Genomic DNA, 19,398 nt, shown 5'->3' on the forward strand with positions numbered 1-19,398 from the left:
TGTAAACTCATATAAACCAATCGAAATCCCCAGCTATCGGACTCTGTGAAATGGATCGGTGTGTGCTTGTTTACGCTATCTTAGCAGTTCTTCTTGGATTTTGGCCGCATGTCTTAGAGTCGTAAGTTTCTTTAATTACTTGTATTTGTTTATCGCCTATTACAACTATAAAAATGTAGGTAATATTCGTATAAATAGTGGTTAATAAATTGGTGTAACTTTACGGGGTATCAGCTATTATATACAACGTGAAAATAAGAATGTATTTTTGTTCGGTTTAATAAAGCATCTAAATTTGCATCAATAATTTCATTAATTAAATTACACTACTTAGAATTATAATAGTTTAAATCTTGAAATGGGTGACAAAAATGACCATGACAAGAATAGGAATAATAACAAATTCTGCTGCGGTATAAACACAAAAATTAACTACACATTGACGAAAATGGTTATGAAAAGAAATTTTATTACTTATAAATATACTGATTAAGTGACTGTTTGAAAATCATTGAAATATGAAGAGCATTAATATTAATGTTTGCTTAAAACGTTTTGTTAGCTGTTTTAAAATTTGTTTATGGTTTTAAAGTTTGGGTAATCTAAATAATTAATAATTTAAACTTTTAAATGTTTGATTTGTTAAGACGCAAAATGATATTACATGTAAGCTATTTTTAATAATATACATTGTATATAAAATCACCACAAGGAAAATAGTTGTCAATTGTAACAATGCTAACTGGTTGATTGATTAGATTAAAAAAAATTGTTTATTTTCTTTTATGCATATACTTTTGTATAAATACAATTTGTTAGAATTTTCGTAGAATTATTCAATATCATCAGGATAGGCGGGTGAAAAAAACTTCCCTTTACAACCCTGAAAGAAAAGGGATAATGTTTTGTTGAAAACAAGGGAAACTTTTCTTAAATGGAAGATAAGAAGCTTTTTATACTGAGATAATCAACAACTTATGTATTTATAGTTTTCTGTACGTGTAGTAAGAACGCAACAAATTCACGTAATTTGACCAAGAACGCCAAAAATATTAATTTACTTTAATTTTTTACTGAAGAAAAAAAAAGATTTTCTTATTTACTGTAGATCTGGGCGAACAAATTGTAATGTATTGAACCATACGTAATAACATCGATTCCTAGTGTTATCACAAATACACTGGAAAATGGAAATATCTAATTGTATTTTCGCTGTATAGAAAATCAGACCGAGATGGCGGTAAGATATACATAAAATAGAACTTTCTAATAGACTGGAATTAGCGGGATATTAAATCATTCGATGACTTTGTGATGAATTTGCTAGATGCATTAAACTTGCTAGATCACGTGACGATAATATTTCAAAAGGGGCGTTTACTATTATCTATAAATTACCAGGACGTTTCAATGCAATGGAATACAGTCGCATAATTTAAAGACAGTTCCTAACTTATATAATTTGATGGGGAAAAACACTCATTAATTCGTAAAGTGCCATCCATTTATAACGTCATTTATAGTTTCGTTATGGGAGTTTTCCTTTATTTCATAATTTTTACAGCTGCGTCATCACTGGTGTCCCGATTTTGAATGCAACATGACCAGGCCCGAGTTTGTAGTAAAGACCCTCCCCAAATGTATATCTATCCTCGTAATTAAAAATTAAAAAACAAGCCTTGGTGAGAACCCCGGCCCCGATAAGACCACCTCACCCTCTGGAAATATTGTTGACTTGTAATTTCCATTGGTAATTTTAAAATTCAATCCGATTTAATTTCCTTTGTTGGTAAAACCGCTTAAAAATAGAATTTCTCTTTTAATGACAGCGTACCCCATTCACTGAAATCTTGGCATATTTCCGGTTCTGGTTCTGTGACCATCGGGACGGAACATGGGGAAAAATTATCATTATACTAAAAATAACAACATATTTATCAGCAATCAATCGACAAAACTTAAAAAAGCATTTGCCGTTTTTAAAAATATGATCATGTAAGTATATTATTGAAAACAAATATTTGCGTTACCAATAATCGTGTTGGTTGTATACAGTTAAATCATGATCATACGTGTACAAATTTTCCTGTGTTGATTGCATTCGTTGTAGTTTGAAGAAGATATAGAGCGATAAATTGTCCTATTGGAAGAATCAACTTCATTTATATTTTCAAATTTTTATGGAAAATATTTTGTAAAATGATACAATAACCAAAGTCTATCTAGGAGCTGGTTTCATTTAAACTATTTTGTCATCGAAAGGGTTTCAATAATACAAAAACAACTAGTCAAAGTCTCTAAAAATAAATATTTATTTCTTAATCATTAAAAATTTTAATAATGACGATATCCTATTGAGAATACCTAGTATGTTAATCTAACCTTTTACTCGTAACAAACAATTCCTTGATTGCTATCTAATAATCATATTACAGTACGTATCACGCGACTGTTGTATGTGTGACTAATGACCATTAGGTATCTAGGCCATGCCTTGAATAGATAGTTACCTATGACATTGTGTCTATACCGGTATAAATATGTTTTTGAGAAACACATATTTTTATTAAACAACATCCGGAAATAAAAAAATAAAAGAGGAAATTCCTACCCTATTCCTACCAAGCGGTTTCCCCAAAACTCTACCTGGGCGCTCTCACTCCTAAGACATATAAAGATCATGTTGTGAAGAAAATTTAATTAAGTATTAAAAAAAACCGTTTTTTAAAGAAATAAAAAAATGGAGTTTGACAACAAATATAATAGAACGTAACAATTTTTGGTTGTTGGACACAATATTTCCTTGCAAAAAAATCTGAATTGCCAATATTTAATAACTTTCTAAACACGTCTCCAATTTGAATTTTGTCCATCACCATGTACTACACAAATTCCAAAGTATTTCCTGTACTGGAAACTATTTCATCGACCAACCTCTATTGGGAGACGATGGTTACTTGCTCTAATTTTCACAATAATATTTCTTAAGTTTCTGAGTAATACACCCATTAAAATAAATATTTATTCAAACACAGCCTTTGTTTTTAAAATTCTTTAAGTGATACCTAATTGAAAAAATGCCTTCACAAACCGAAAAATGTGGAATTTTCTCAGACAGTATTTTATTTTAATTCACTTGTCTGAACTTTGTTGCCCTCAATAAGGAAAATGAGAAAATATTGGTAAATTGTCTGTGTTTTATATTACCTGTATTTTACATAAGGAACCCAAACGTGATCATGCTTTTTGCCCGGATAAACTGCTTCCTAATATGAATTTTCTTACTTCCCTTTCATGTCATTAATGTCTTTTTTATCCTTATTATGGTAATTGAATTTTTGATTTTATAATGTATTGAAATTGTGTATAGCAGCTCCTTAATTACAAAGGGTAGACGATCATTATATTACTCGGTCTGTTTCCGTATATAATGTTACAGAAACGTCCAGACAGACAAGCAGACATGATTTAAAGTGGATAACTAATGACAGAAAATGAAAAATTAATACCAGACAATAATTCCTACCAAGAGGCTTTGTTGCTATTTTTCAACATTGTTCAAGATGTCACTCAATACCTTCAGAGCATATAAGTTTATAATACTTTGTAATTTGTATGTTCTAAATGTTTAAAAAAAAACATCCATCAGTACTGTTAATGGTAGCATTAAGATATAAAAAGCAAGAAAGCAATAGGCATGCAAACATTTCAGTAAAATTGAAGGATTAACACTGGAATTTGAACATTGAACTCCGTTATTTCTTTCCTCAACGTCTGTGTGTTTTAAATTATTACTTGATTATTACCCCTTTCTTGGAATAATTACTAGTAAATCGAATGTTTTATTTCATTGGTCGAAAACACATTTCCCTATAGAAAGGAAGGTTAAGAAGCAACGACATCAGTTATATCTTATCAAAAAGTTAAAGATATCGTGTTGTCAATTCAAGGAAATTAATGGACCCCTATGTATATGGTACCGTGTGTGACCTATTGGCCTGACCTTGCACTCGTCCATAGGTCAGTTAAAGCCTTATACCGTACCCCGCCCTACCGTCACCAACTTTCTTTAAGTCATTACTTAGCCTCAAGTCTGAATATTGACCTCAAATCTATGTTCTTTTCCTGGAAGGATTTCAGTTGGTCGAGGACTGTGTTGGGTGATTTTAAAATATTGGTCACAGCGGGTCAGAAAGTATTGAAGTCTAATGCATTTTTTCAGGGGGGGGGGTTCCGAAAAGAGCATATTAAAAAGATATTAATATGAACAAATTTTTAAATCCCAGTGACAAATTCCAATGCAATTTACAGTATACATGGAAATATTCGCCCCAAATTTATTTTCGCCCCTTTTGCCTCCATAACTGGCAAATTTAAGACTTGACGATATTTTTGGTTTCAAATTATCTCTTTTTAAATATAACTATGTCACACCTCACAGCCTACTCAATATTCAGGGTCATGAACCCTGGGGAGCATTCATTATTGTCCCCAAGAGAGACAACTCTTGAAAACGTACATTAACTATAGTCCGTTTCTTAATCTTATTAATATAAATAAATTGAGAAAAGTTTTCAAAGTATTTTAATTATAAATAATACATATAACCATGAGTAAAAGGCATGAAAAAGGCATGAAAGAAGTACATTTATTTATCAAATATAGTAGGCTGGTACATGTACCCGGTGAATATTAAATGTATATTGCTTGTAGGTACATGTATAAATCTACACAACTACATTCAATTAATACACTGTGTTATGTAAACTGAAGAAAAAATACACAGGTTGTAAGGGATCTTTTTGAAAATGAATTTTCTTAAAATGAAAAATAAATTAATGAAATTGCACATATCATTCTAAAAAAATCATTATACTAATAGACACGAAGTTCAACATAAATAAAGTGATACATTAGATGGATAGGATATAATGTACAGCAATTTAAGATTTAGATGTCATTTTTCATATGAAAGGTAATTAAAACTCCATACCATTTAAACAATGAAAAGGTTGGAGAAGGCCTATTTGTATCTAGTTGAATATAATGAAAATAAATTAATGACCTTGTATACATCATTTTAAGAAAAAAAAGTAATAAACATGCTGTTCAAGAAACTAAAGTGATATATTATAGGAATCAATAGGATATACTGTACAGCAATTTTAATTATATTTTGGATTTGTTTCCAAACATTGGAATAAAGGGAAAAAAACTTTTATAACTTATTTAGATTAAAAAATATTCTTAACAAATATTAATATTTGTATTTCATGGCTAAAACTGAATATTTTTCTGTCAATTTCTTCTGTTCAAGAATAAGACCTATCCTTTTATCAGACACTTTTATATATATTATGTCTATTTCCCATTGTAACTAAGTATTTTTTGTTCTGTTTGTATACAAAAGAGTATATTCAAGGGACTTAGACACGATTTGAGCTTAAAATTCAAAATTTTATGTTTCCATTTTCAATATTTAGAATGGTTGATATGGGTATTTTTAATGCTTTGTCAAAATTTGAAAGTCAAATACTGAGTTAAAAGAAAGATAAAAAATTAAATATTTTTTGTTTTGTAAACAAAGCGCAAGTCTTGTTATTATTTACATATGTGTTTTATTGGTGTAAGTTTAATTCAAATGTTGCTTTTTTTCTATTAATAATATCATTTATGATCACATCAAATCAGTTTACCTTCTTTTCTATGAATCATTTTCTCAAAAAACTGGTAATTTCATACTTTATATTATTTGTAAACAAACATAAGACTCGAGCTTTGTTTACAGAACAATAAATTCTGACCCCTGTATCTCTCTTATAACTTGACTTCTAACATTCAAATTATGGTCAATTATTCAAAATGTGCAAGTAAATCATTTTATGCATAAAGAAATTGAAAACAAAATTTTGATCGTGTCCAAGTCCCTTTAAAAAAACTTGTATAAAATAGTAAGGCTAAATTCCAATTTAAAAAAAATAGCTGTTTCCAAAAATGTTACATGTATATGAATATGTTATATAAAAACATATGTTAGATGGATGGGTAGGAAAAGTACAAATTACCGGTAAGTGCACTCGATAAAAAGTTTGCTGGTATTCATTATGTGAACGCAATTCATCCAGTAACATTTAAAGTTATGCAACATAAATAAGAATGTTATGAATGATGTGTATAGAACAAATTCTTCTGTGGTTGGCTCCATAAATCTTGAAAAGATGGTGTGAGTTGGTAAAAAGGCAGAATAAGGTTCCATTCTAATCCTCATGCATTCCATTCAAGAAATATTCATTAATGTCATGGTCTGGAAACTAAAATAGAATAAACATAAAGTGTTAAGAGAATTACATGTAATTTTTGCAAACATTGTGCACTTATCAAATACTTACATGTACATATTCAATGAAGTTATTTATGGAATGTGTAATTCTAATTAACAATGTAATCTTTTCTAATATTGTACATACATGTATTACATCATTTTGCCATTAATTTTAAACCCAGCTGACAGTTTCTTTTTGTTATATATACAGCGTCAAAAGATAGTTGCATCATGTGCATGTACTTTCAGTAATTTTAAAAGCCATAAAAACATTTCAGTACAACAAAACACTTTAAATTTGTCAAATGATTTTACAAATGAAATATGTACTCATATACCAGTAAGTCACAAGTGATATATACTTTTTAAAGCAGTACAATGTATCACTTATATGACAACATCAGGAAACCTGGCTCAATCAATTCTGCACACACATGATAAATGTTATGAATGTGTAACTTCAATGGTGTAACTTCAAAGATATTTAGATATCCAGTGGACAGAAAGATATTAAATATATTGAACAAAGATCAAAGTCATAAACACTTATGTAACACTTATGTAACATATGATTGTCTGTATGAGTTTCAACTATCAACATTCTATGTACACCAAAATATGATTGCGTCAATAACAAAAACTAATCTGAAAAACATATTAACAGCATAAGAAATTCATGGGATTTCTGCAAATCCCATTTTCTCAGAGAGTGTAAAACACGTCTCTTAAAGTTTATAATATTTTCAAACTCCTGGTATTCCTTTCAGAGGTTCCCACCCCTTAAAATACAGATAATCAAGCAGATTTGCAACAAGATGCCCATATAAACCTTTCCCTTTTACACAAGACATTGTAGCTATTTAGATGACCTTGCTTGGCTTTCAATCAACTTAAACCAAATATATCTACAGTACATATGGAAGACAAGTTGTAAGTTTATTACATGACAAAGAAGTACCTTTTGGGCTTCAGCAGACATGACTGCATGGGTCATTAGCAATATCAAATTGACAATATTTTCTATAATCCCGATCTTCAGATCATCTGGAAACCGCAGGTAAATCTGTAGATTAGAAGAAAAAAGATACACTAGCTATCATTACAAAGCTAAATGCTGTCATTATCAAAACAAAAGGGTGTGTCCTAGATTACACTTTTTTATGGGCACATGCAGTTTCTGAGACATAGTCAAAACATTACCATGATAACAGTTATAACAACTCATTAAGTGGGAAATGACACATAACTATAAAATTTGTTATGGATTTTCATACTCTCTCTCTCTCTCTCTCTCTCTCTCTCTCTCTCTCTCTCTCTCTCTCTCTCTCTATGATCTCTCTCAACATCTTTGTCAGCAATATTTCTAGTGCAATGTGGCATTATTGAAATATATATATATGGTTCATGGAAGCAAGGCAATCAATAACAATTACATGTACACTGTATTTACACACACACACACACACACACACACACACACACACACACACACACACACACACACACACACACACACACACACACACACACACACACACACACACACACACACACACACACACACACACACACACTCTCTCTCTCTCTCTCTCTCTCTCTCTCTCTGAGTCTATCTCTCTCTCATACTCTCAATCGTATAATGTTATATTTACATAACAAATGCAGGCCCTTGAATCATAAACACTCTCATCGTTAATAGATAAATAAGACATAAAGTTAACAGTTTGAATGAGATACAGATATCAAAACCACATGTACAGTGTACATTGTACGTGTCGAGGAAATTCTGTATGGAAATGACTGAAAGCATGATTGACACAAACTCAATATTCTAGGAAAAACATACAATATTTTTTTTAACGTATGCTACGTAACAATATGTGTAAAAACTGACTATAATACACCTGCATACACATTTCATACTAAAACATGTCTTTCAAGTCAAATTTCACAACGACCATTAATTATCGACATTTTTGTAACATGTGTACTAGACTTAATGCATTGTATGCTTTTAAAAGAGTTTTTGAGTAGTTTAACAATGTAAGTAAGTATGTTCTTACCGACGAATGACTACTCCTTAGCACGTTTTAGATTGTTGCCAAATCGAGGATTGCTGTTCAGACTGTTTCATGCTGAACAAAATTTAATGAGATAAGGCTAATCACCCCAAACTTCGACTTCACATTAATAAACAATTGTTCTGCAACTTTAAATAATTTAAAAGCTTGCCAATATAAGAAACAAAAACTTTTACTTACGTTTTCCATTTAAACTCCTCTCTCGATTTTCACGAGTGTTAGACTGGTCTCGTTAAAATCCCGAGATATACGAAGTTTTGACTTTCTCGGGTTTTTTCATTCTTTCGTGAATATAAAATCAGAAAGGTTCCGATTATGCTAATAAGGCTGTGAGGTGTGATGTCTGGGCGACCTGACGAATTCGAGACAGAGCGAAACTGTTTTCAAGAGGAGCAAAAATTACACAGGGCAAAAAATAACCCCGTATATAGATTAAGTGATGCCCTATACAACTATTAAAGAAAAGGTGCAGTTCAACAATTCAATTCTTTCGCATTGACAATAATTATATAATTGCATTTTCAGGAAAAAATGTACAAAGAAAACCATGTATTATGCAGCACAGCATTACTGCGCCTCGTCGTTTCTATGGTGGTGGTAGGTAGCAAAAATTCCCTTGATTAAGTACATGTATACAATAATCTCATTTTGGTATTTCATAATTCAATAAGCATCTTATTTAAATATTCATATAATGCTAAGTTTAACAAGAAGTGGTTTTTTTCCGGCTCGTTGACATTAAATGCGGAAGAAATCATTTCGGGTTTTTACTTTTATTCATTTTTGGACGTTTGCATAACAGACCCAATTGAGCTTTAATTTTTCTGCAGTACTTCTGCAATTCATGACTAGGTAAAAAAGATAATTCTGTTTAGGAATGTACATTACTTATTCGTTACTATTAACCGAGCCAACCAAGGCCCTACCATTTTATGATGCTACCCCAAACTTTGATGTATGAATAACAATATAAAGTGTATAACGTATTTAGTGTATTTGAGATCTGTCACGGGGAACCTTTTGGCTGACCAGTTCAGCTCTTAATTCAAAAGATACCAAAATAAAACAATTTTTCCCCTAAACTACGTATTCCTTCTAAAAATTGGAATAGGACACACACTGTTGTTTTATATTTCATGGTTTTTTTTTTATCAATTTTAATGCATTAATTTCTAAACTATTAATTTCGGGTTCACATTAAAAATATTTCAAAAGTGATTTAATACTAAGTATTATAAATATACTCGTCGATCATTTCATCAGTTTCAAAACGAAGTCATGCCTGTCTAAAAGCTCTCTAACCTGTTTTCTCCTGTAGTTCCTTTCAATGCGTGACCAGAAAGGGCATTGCAAGAAATCACAAGAGAAACCGTTTGTATCAGACCATTTAGATTAACAGTGCATTTCATTCAATTCATTAGTACCATTTTAGAACTTATAACTGTATACACACATGTTACAGTACCTCGAGTGGATACAGACGTATATCAGTTTACGAAATCTCGCCCGTCTGCTGCCCTGGCTACATTGGCTCTAACTGCGAGACCCGTAAGAATTGAACGATGCTTTTTGAATCCTATATTTCTTTGACAAGTAGATCAATATGTACAATATTTAATTGGAATTTCTTCTTCCAGCTATATGTAACCCTCCGTGTGCCAATGGGGGAACCTGTGTTGCTCCGAACCAATGTTCCTGTCCTTCTATAGTTGGAGGAAATAATTGCCAAGAACGTATGTTGCATTTAGTGTTGTTTTCGGCGCGTGTCATCTGCACCAAATCAAACATACCGCACATTCATAAAATTTAAAGCATGCGATTTTAAACTAGCCTTAAAAATCTTCCATCTGTTATGGCAAAAAGGGTTGGAAATCAAGCAGCGGTGACTATTTGATTCTTGTTATTAATTTATTTGATTGTCTGAATAACTTAAACTACCTCTCAAATCTCAAGAAATAATCTTAATACACTGATATTCACCATTTGTCTTGCTGAAAAGTCTAGAACCTAACAATTAGTTGTATATTGATATTTTAGCGGTCACGTGTTCGCATTTAAAACCTTGTTTCCCCGGGACATGTAACGGTAGCTCTTGCATTTGTGATGAAGGATTCAGTGGAGCATCCTGTCTTCAAAGTAAGTATGTGATACAATCTATACAAAAATACATACATAGAAATTAGAGCAATTCTCACACACGATGAATTGTTTCTTTTTAGTGGAAAGTCCGGCAACGGCAACGTTGTCAAGATTTAACGCCACCCTAAAGAACGTCAAGAGATCAGATAATCGCCAGCTGTACCAATATAACGCCGACGCTTTCTCTAGCTTTGAATTACTGTGGGTAGGCCGGAAGAGTTACAACTACTTCCTGATTGATTTCGAGGCAGTCTACAATCCCAACATTCCCTACCCGCCCTCTTACATCAACGGCTCAGCTTTTGGCATCCTATCAGCGCACAGCCGGATTATTCTCTCAAAAATCGGTCGCGGAGGAAGTACGAACTTAACTATCTACAGTTAATTGTTCATTTAAAAAGATTGAAATCAGTTTTGTTTAAAATATATATTTTTATATCGATTTTGAAGTTTAATTCAATATAACTATCCAAAAAATAATAATACAGGAAGAGAGATTCACCACAAATTCGTACAAGCTTTATATTTTGTACATATATAACGGATTTTTTGTCTTTAAAACAGCCGTTAGTCAAACACTGTATCAAATGTATATCTATTTCTAATTACTGCCGATGTATCTCTGTAAGATTTAAGTTTCTTACATTGATTTCCAGGTGGAACCACTGACGTCAGTCTGAACACGACCCTCCCGTGCCCCGTATCCTACAGTGACACGTCACCGTCCACTGAGGTGTACAGGTGCCACATTTCTTATGACCAATTCGACAGAACCTTGGAGGACGGCGATAAGTATGCAAATGTTAATACAGCCATACCCCCCCCCCCCCCCGAAAAGATAAAAAAAAATTATTTTGAAAATCTTTAATTCTGTTTTAAAATAATTGAACTGAGTTCACAATCATTTTTACCTATGTGTAGAGATGTCTGAAAATTTCATTAGCTTATGTTTTTTTTAGTTTAACCATTGAAGCCGTTGTTGAAACCGGTGGTTACAGAGATCTCTGGCACAATGGTCAGTTCTACACGCGGGAGAATTTCAATCGGTCCATTATCAAGACGCATATCAACTTTATGTTTGACTTCTCTAAGCCTAAACACTGTTCTTACACCAACAATTGCTCCACAATAGATGATGTTCCTCTCAAAATCCCACTTGATGCATCCAAGGTATAATAGTGTGAAAAAATAAAGCCCACCAGACATGTTCTGTATCATGACAGACAATTGTTGGTTTGAAGGGTTTTCTGTATAGCGATTTCTCGATGTTTGAACTTCGTTATATATCAACGATGGTCTAAGTCTGGCGAACAGGACCTAACTATTCTTAAAATTATTTATGCTTTGATATAAATGTAAATGTAGAGTAATCATTGAAATAAAAGGTACGGACACAGTTATTAATTTTTTTATTTCATTTAAAGGATCCTTTCACCATTGGCGTTGATGATTGGAGTGACATACCTTCTGGAATTGAGAAATATTTCCTCGAATTCCATCGAATGAAAAAAAGACTCCATACTCAAACCCTTACGGAGGAAGCTCCGATGAACCCATTCTATCGAGAGGCGAGAAATGAATCCAGTCTTCCTTTTCCCGAGTTTACTCCGCCAGATTCGGGCATTTACTCCGTAATTCTACAAGTCACGGATAAAGCAAATAATTCAGAATTTGCCAGACAGATCGTCATATATGACCCAAACTCTACTATCACAACAACTGAAGAAAACAACTTCCATGTATCCAGCGCGGAGAAAGAAAGCAATTATAACTGGCAATCCAGATGCTCTACCGTGCGAGTCACGTGGGAAAACTACTTTCAAAATTCGTTTCACATCGACAACCATTTCTTGCTCCCTGTAGAGGAGTTTCCAACTCAGTTTCGAGGCGGCAACGTGGAGGAATTAAAAGACGAAATCGTGAAGAAAGTTAAAACTTTTTATGATGACCATGATGGAAAGAGAACCACCTCTGCCGTGAAACACGTGAATGGAATAACAGAATTTGAGTTCTACTATACTTACATATCGTATTCAACGTCAACCGGAAATGAAACACAGAATGAAACAAGCACTAATGGAATCATGATTTCGACTGAAACTCCTTACACAGCAATAGTATCAACTGAAATTGCTACAAACATTGATAACTTCACTGAAAGTTTAAATAATACCGAAACAGATAATAACAGTAGTACTGTCGCCCTGACTTCCGTTACCGTAGCAACAACTGGTGCCGTGACCACAGGTTCCCCTTGTTTGCCTACTCCAAACACGGGGAACACAGAAAACCAATGGATAAAGATTCAGAACATCTCGGGTGGTACACATACTATTGTACATCAGTGGGAGGATGGTGACAGTATAAATATTTCAGTCCGTGCCCGCGATATCGTAAACAACACCAAGATTGCCTCCAGACTTGTAAGCTTTGACTCATCACCCCCGTACTCAAGTGAAGCAGTATTCTCGAAAAATACAGGCAACAGAACATTCGTATTTTCTAGCAGGTTCAACCTTTTCCTTTTAAGTGCAAATATCAAAACATTCAATTAAGCAGAGTTTTACTAGTATATTTATTGCGCAATAAACGACTTTTTGATCGGAAGTATTTCTTAATTAGAATGGGTAAATACTGTTAAAAATATTCTGCTCATATTTAGCAATGCTAAATACAGAATTCAATAACAATGATATCACACTTATCTTATATAAGCATAAGTTTTGTTGATTCAATAGTGTACGAACAAGAGCATCAGACAAGCACAGTGGAGTCCGACAAGTACAATGGCGACTGATAAACACACTAACGAATGGACAGATACACGAGGAAGGGTACTTCATCAACGACCCGATTCAGGTTACAGCCATTAATCATTACAGCTCTGTATAAATTGAACACATTAACTTATTAAAGATGAAAGAGAGTGATTACTGGATGGTTGTTTCTATGTTGCAGGCGACTGACTGCATAGACTCTGAGAAATGCTATTGCATCCCCATGGGTGACTGCTTTAACATAGACATGGAGTTTGACTTTAACAACTGTTGGCTGGCCATTGACAAACCTCTATTGTCCAATGCGTCTTTAATATTGGAACTCGAGGCATTCAATCAAGCCATGTTATCCTCCAATGTAACACGTTATAAGGTACATGGTACATGTCTTGATCTATCCGTTTCTTTTACTTATTTATCAACTATCACATGAACAAAATGATCTCACAAACTGAAATTCTAATATTTATATATAATTATGATTGTCTGTATTTCTAGCTGAACCATCTAACGTCATTTGATGGAATTGACGACAGTAAGTGAAATACCTATCATTCTTCTTATTTAAGATAAGCAATTTATAATATCTGACATTATCAATTATGTGCAAGGCATTTATACATGCAAAAATTTACCAGAAATCAACAGAATTATGTATTACTAGTAATAATGATTCATCAAATAATTCTTATCGACTTCGGTTCACAAATCAAGACTGTACAATGCAGTGTGAAATTAGCCTATTTCTGAAATCTGTTTGATGGAGATGGATTATCATTCTGTGGTTTCATTAGTATTTAAGCATATCAATTTTCGTGGATAAAGTCAAAGTCACAGTTTCAAGGATACGCGTAAATTTGTGGCCAACGACCATATTAATACAAATTGTGAGTAGAAATTGCAGTTCAATAAACACTTAATTTCATGGATAAAATTAACAACGAACTCAACGAAAATTGGTATTCAATGAATATTAATGAAACCACAGTACATATCTTAGCGATGTTGCACTCTTGCAACTCTTGCAACTTAATATCATAAATTGTTGAGTTTGATTTCCATTGTAACCCATATCTGCAATAATAACCAGATTGAAAGTCCATACAACTGAGCGGTAACAGTATGCTTTAATTGACTTTTACAGGTTCAGGGATCACAAATTTGAAGAGCGAAGATTTAGGGATCGGGATCAAGCTTACGTGGGACACCGTCCCGTCCTGTTACAAAGTCTCCTACATCTCAATATTCCTGTATACCGACTGCGATAAATCCAAGCCCCCAAAGGAAATATCCCTCCCTACAGATAGAAACGAGTTAGAAATAACAAATCTGGAATCCGGAAAAGAATTCTGTATCGAGGTCATTTCAAATAGTTCGGGAATCGCAAGTCCCATTGTGAGCAAATTGACCTTTAAAACGGCAGCTAACATCCCTATAGCTATGATTGCGGCTGTCAGTGCAGGTACGAATAAAACACCGAAAGTTTGTTGAAATAAATGATATAAATATGGTATTTTTATTTTATAAACGTATTTCTTTATATCCTGTAGAAAAATGAAATATCATTACATCCATTTATTAGTATCTCTTAGAATGTGTTGTGCCTTTCAGTGATTGCCATTTTACTAGGAATTATTGTTATCTTCGTCATCCTCTGGAGAAACGGACACGTGAAGCCGGAAACAAAGCGGAGACTGACCATGTACCTCAAGAGACCGGTGACCTTGATGCAGGGTTTGAGAAGGGTAGGTACAAAGTATGCGTGCGTGCGCGTGCATGCAGTTGCGCTTGTTTGAGACAGAGACAGAGGCAGAGAGCGGGATTTTTGGGGGGTGTATGATGTAAATGACCTACCACGTTCTGTATGTCTATCAATAGAAACAAAACATTGATATAAATTATCATTAATGTTAAGATTTATTAATTTACGTTATGTATATAAGACATCAATTCGTAGCAAAGGTTTATTAAAACAAATTGTGATGCTGTGTCGTCGATAAACAATTGTTTAGTAACATAGATTGGTCAGGTTCATCATTTTGTGGTCAGTTAGGCTTCCATAAAAAAGTTTCTGCATTAGGAAAATTACTACAGTCTAAAAAATGATATGCATTTTATAAAAAAAAAATATATATATATAAACTTTTTTCATACAAAACTGATTGCTTTTGCAGTCAAACCATGTTGATCTGAATTTTTGTTTTATTTAACAGCAAACAGGGTTTTACAGTGGTCGGTTCCAAGACGAGGACATCTACGACTTTGGTAAAATGGTGTTCTCTGAAAACGAAGGATGGTTGTATGGATTTGACGATATTGACCTGAAGGGAAAATTAAAATCCGGAGGATTTGCCGATATCTACCTAGCAAAGATTTGCAAAAAGGATATGGCGGTGGCCAAAATTCTCAAAGGTTGAAAGAATGCCTTTTTTTGTTTATAATTGATTTTGCATGAAGTTGGTTTTGTTTATGCTTTTCTTAAAATATTCTATGCCTGTCCACATAGCCTACATCCACTATGCCTGTCCACTTCTCAAAAGAGAATATATACTAGCGTGCGACTAGTTCTCACCGGGTACCGTTTCTCGCCGGTGCATTGTTACGTTATTTCATCAAAACAAAAATATATACGAAAAATTACTTAACAACTCACTGGTGATCAATGGTACTTGGCGAGAACTGGTCGAACGTCAGTACACTCATAAATAGACCATGTTATATTTATTTACGTTTATTCAACAGTAAATCATAAATAATTGCACATGTTTATATCAACCTCTCTATATTAAGTACCTAAAGAAAATTATAACGTCTCTTAAGATAGATAATTACTTTTTTCAATATGTTGTTCAAATACATTAAGAGAATTAAATTGATTGTAGTGGATGTAGGCTATGTGGACAGGCATAGTGGATGTAGGCTATGCCTGTCCACTTCTCAAAAGAGAAAAGCCAGTATATAGTGCACTGTATTTCATAATTATATATATATACAAAATCAACAAAATCTAATTGAGATATATATATATGTATATATATATATATAAATTAGATTTTGTCGATTTTGTTTTCAGAATACGAACATTCAATAATTAATCCCCCTCCAAAAAAAAATTGACAGTTTATCAAAGTTTTATTTATATTCAATAAATCTTCGAAAAGTGTTTTTCTTATTTTATCGATGACGTCACAATAACTTGTCTTGTTTCACAGAGGACCACACTGAGGAGGATCGTCTGGTCCTCCAGGCAAAGATCAGCTTCTTCGCTACAGAGGTCCCGCCCCACGACAATATTATTCAGTTCCTCGGCTCCGTCCTCAATCACCCACTATGTAAGCATTAATTGGATTCATATACCTTAATCTAAAAAATTTAGAAATGCTAATTATTTAAATGAAATAGTACATTGGTTTTTTTGCAAAAAGGAGGGGGGCTTTAATTCTTTGATATAACCTGATTTTAACCTTGATTACCACAGTTGGTCCCTATATGTTACTGGAATACTGTGAGCTGGGGCCGATGAGAGATTGGCTGGTTGAACACAGAAATAAAGTGAACGATGAACTGATTACGGAGTTTTGTAAACTGGTCCAAGGAATAGCAAAAGGAATGGAGTGTTTAGCGATCAAAGGGGTAAGAACAAACTGCTTATCAATGTGAGGGTTTTTTTATTCTTGTAAAATTTTCTTTAAGAGGTAATCAAAACGTATTTAGACCCATGTTTGCTATTAAGACGCATGTTATTCATATCATCAAAATGCAACACAGGAATTAGAGTTTTATGAACTGATATTAGCTCGGCATATTAGGATTCGAACTTGAAAAAAAATATATATTATGGTTAAATATGGTTCAAAGAATGATTCCTTAATGATTATTTATATAATTTTTAACATTTGTACGATTTAATATTAAAATAGTCATTGATTAAACATGATGCTTTGGACTATATGTTACAAAATTGATTCGTTGTGTTATCATAGACAAAGACCATGGAATATATAAATATAGACAGTTATGCAAAATGCTTCATCTGTGGTATTAATTGCTTAACCTAGATTGTTCATAAAAGACTTGCTACAAGAAATGTTCTTCTGACCTCACGCCTAGTTCCAAAAATAGCAGGCTTTGGACCGACACCGGAAGAAGGAAAGAACGAGGTAGACAAGAAGGGTGGCAAGGTAATCAATATAGAAAAACTATATGTAATCTTTTTCAAGCATTCCTTCCTTGCTTAGTATGTTCTTAAGTGCAACTGTGTATTTTCAGAATCGAAAACCTATGAAGTGGCTCGCTCCGGAATGTTACGAATTTATGCAGAACTGTACCACAATGAGTGATGTGTGGGCCTTCGGTGTTGTTATATGGGAGACATTTAGCACTGGTTAGTGTTGTTTTATAACAGTTTCTACAAAACAAATTTATATATCTTGACACAGTTAATGAAAGCTTTTTTCGTGATTTTTTTTATAGGACAGAACCCATATCCTGGAATGGATGCGAAAATCGTTCCAATGAAAGTAAAGAGCGGGTATAGAATGAGTGTACCAGAGTTTTGTCCAGAAACGTAAGTGTATGAGAGGGTAAATTCTTAAAATCGTTTTAAGTAAATTTAAGATATTTATATAATTTTCATTTCCTGATTGACAGTCATGGATCAATAATGGAAAAATGCTGGGCAACCAAACCGAAGGATCGACCGACGTTCACCAACATTGTAACACTGCTGGACAGCTATTACGATGCGCGGTATCCGTGTGACTATGAGATTGCGGACACCGTATAGTTATTGATAAAATCCAACATTTGACTCCTCCTTAATGAGTGTTCATTAACGATATTTTTTTGGCTTGGCTATTGACTTCAGGGTGAAATATTGCTTGTTTTATTTATAACACAATATTTTTTTTTTTATCAAATTCACATTTTGTCAAAATATCAAACCGTTTGTATTTACATGTATTTTAAACATTTGCTTTAGCACATATTTTTATGTATTGTCAATATTGATCCAATAGTGAGGAAAATTAAAGTGTCACAATGACAACTTCTTAAAGATTATTATTTGTTGATGCGAAGATAACAAATGCCATATTTTATGAAACTAAGCTTTATTAATATTTTTTTATATTATTTTGTATTTATGATTGCAAATTAATGATAATAACATGTTTCATATATATGGTTTTTTTTATTTTAGTATACATGTACTAACATTTATATTTTTTCACTTTTCGTCGAATACATAAAATAAACCTTTTTTCTGTTTCTGGGACGAAATCCCAAATCATTGTAAATCAGTGTTCCACATACTGCAGTTTCAGTTGTCGATTCCGATTTACGATTTTGATTTACAGATAAATGAATGTACATTTTGTTTACGAATATACTCTTTGAACACTCAAAAACTATGCAGGGATTCTATTGTTGTGTGTGTGTTTTTTTAAGCTTTTAATGTTCCTTCGTTACTATTATTTACTATTTACTCTCTTATCAAACATACCGGAGACAATCATATTGTAAACAATAATTACTTAATAAAGCATATCAATGAAGTTATACAATCATGTATTTTATTTTCATAGAAATAAACGTTTCAAACAATATTTTTCTCAGCGAATAGTGTATCAACCAAAGATTGCAAAAAGAAAACCTGTTTAAGTAGAAGTTTGCATTGATAATTCGCTGTTGTTTTTTCTTTTTAAAAATTCATCGATCGAAAACAAATACTTAGAAAAAAAATCAGTTTTGGGAGTTGATTTTAATTAGCTCTCCTATACAGTTACTCAGACAAACCGAAAGTGAAACAGTATTTGGACCTCAGCACAAATCTACTATCTATATAATACATGTAAAAAAAATATTTACCTCTATTTTCTTTTATTATTTTTTACAAGATGGAATCTTCAGTTTAAATAAAAATGAAGGCCACATGCAAGCTCCGGTAATACATTTAAAAACTATTATTTTCATAACTGAAGGATGAGATCCCTTCCCATATGATAATACACATGAGCAGCACTTTATGTGCAATTTGGGGTTGAACTGTTTGCAGTGAATTTTCATTTAATCAATAATT

The 19,398-nt window shown here is 32.8% G+C and overlaps 1 protein-coding gene across 1 annotated transcript; it reads left to right on the forward strand.

The window, feature by feature from the left end:
- LOC128165700 (uncharacterized) lies at positions 1–18,924 on the forward strand. The gene is made up of 21 exons (XM_052830479.1): positions 1–121; positions 8,929–9,000; positions 9,866–9,951; positions 10,041–10,136; positions 10,441–10,539; positions 10,623–10,901; positions 11,199–11,334; positions 11,502–11,712; positions 11,967–13,051; positions 13,281–13,401; positions 13,501–13,692; positions 13,818–13,854; positions 14,464–14,781; positions 14,931–15,064; positions 15,533–15,731; positions 16,532–16,651; positions 16,798–16,952; positions 17,378–17,500; positions 17,589–17,703; positions 17,793–17,886; positions 17,970–18,924. Exons 1-21 carry the CDS (start codon positions 51–53, stop codon positions 18,103–18,105), a joined length of 3,879 nt encoding a protein of 1,292 aa, XP_052686439.1. The 5' UTR covers positions 1–50; the 3' UTR covers positions 18,106–18,924.
- Positions 18,925–19,398: the final 474 nt, after the last annotated feature.

Source organism: Crassostrea angulata, chromosome 10 (assembly GCF_025612915.1).
Source record: "Crassostrea angulata isolate pt1a10 chromosome 10, ASM2561291v2, whole genome shotgun sequence".
NCBI classification, from domain to species: domain Eukaryota; kingdom Metazoa; phylum Mollusca; class Bivalvia; order Ostreida; family Ostreidae; genus Magallana; species Magallana angulata.

Excerpts from the sequence above, each read along its gene's own strand:
- LOC128165700 (XM_052830479.1), top strand. The coding sequence starts at position 51 with ATGGATCGGTGTGTGCTTGTTTACGCTATCTTAGCAGTTCTTCTTGGA. Across the intron at positions 10,902-11,198 it reads AAAAATCGGTCGCGGAGGAA|GTGGAACCACTGACGTCAGT; the intron begins GTACGAACTTAA and ends ATTGATTTCCAG. Across the intron at positions 14,782-14,930 it reads GATTGCGGCTGTCAGTGCAG|TGATTGCCATTTTACTAGGA; the intron begins GTACGAATAAAA and ends TGTGCCTTTCAG.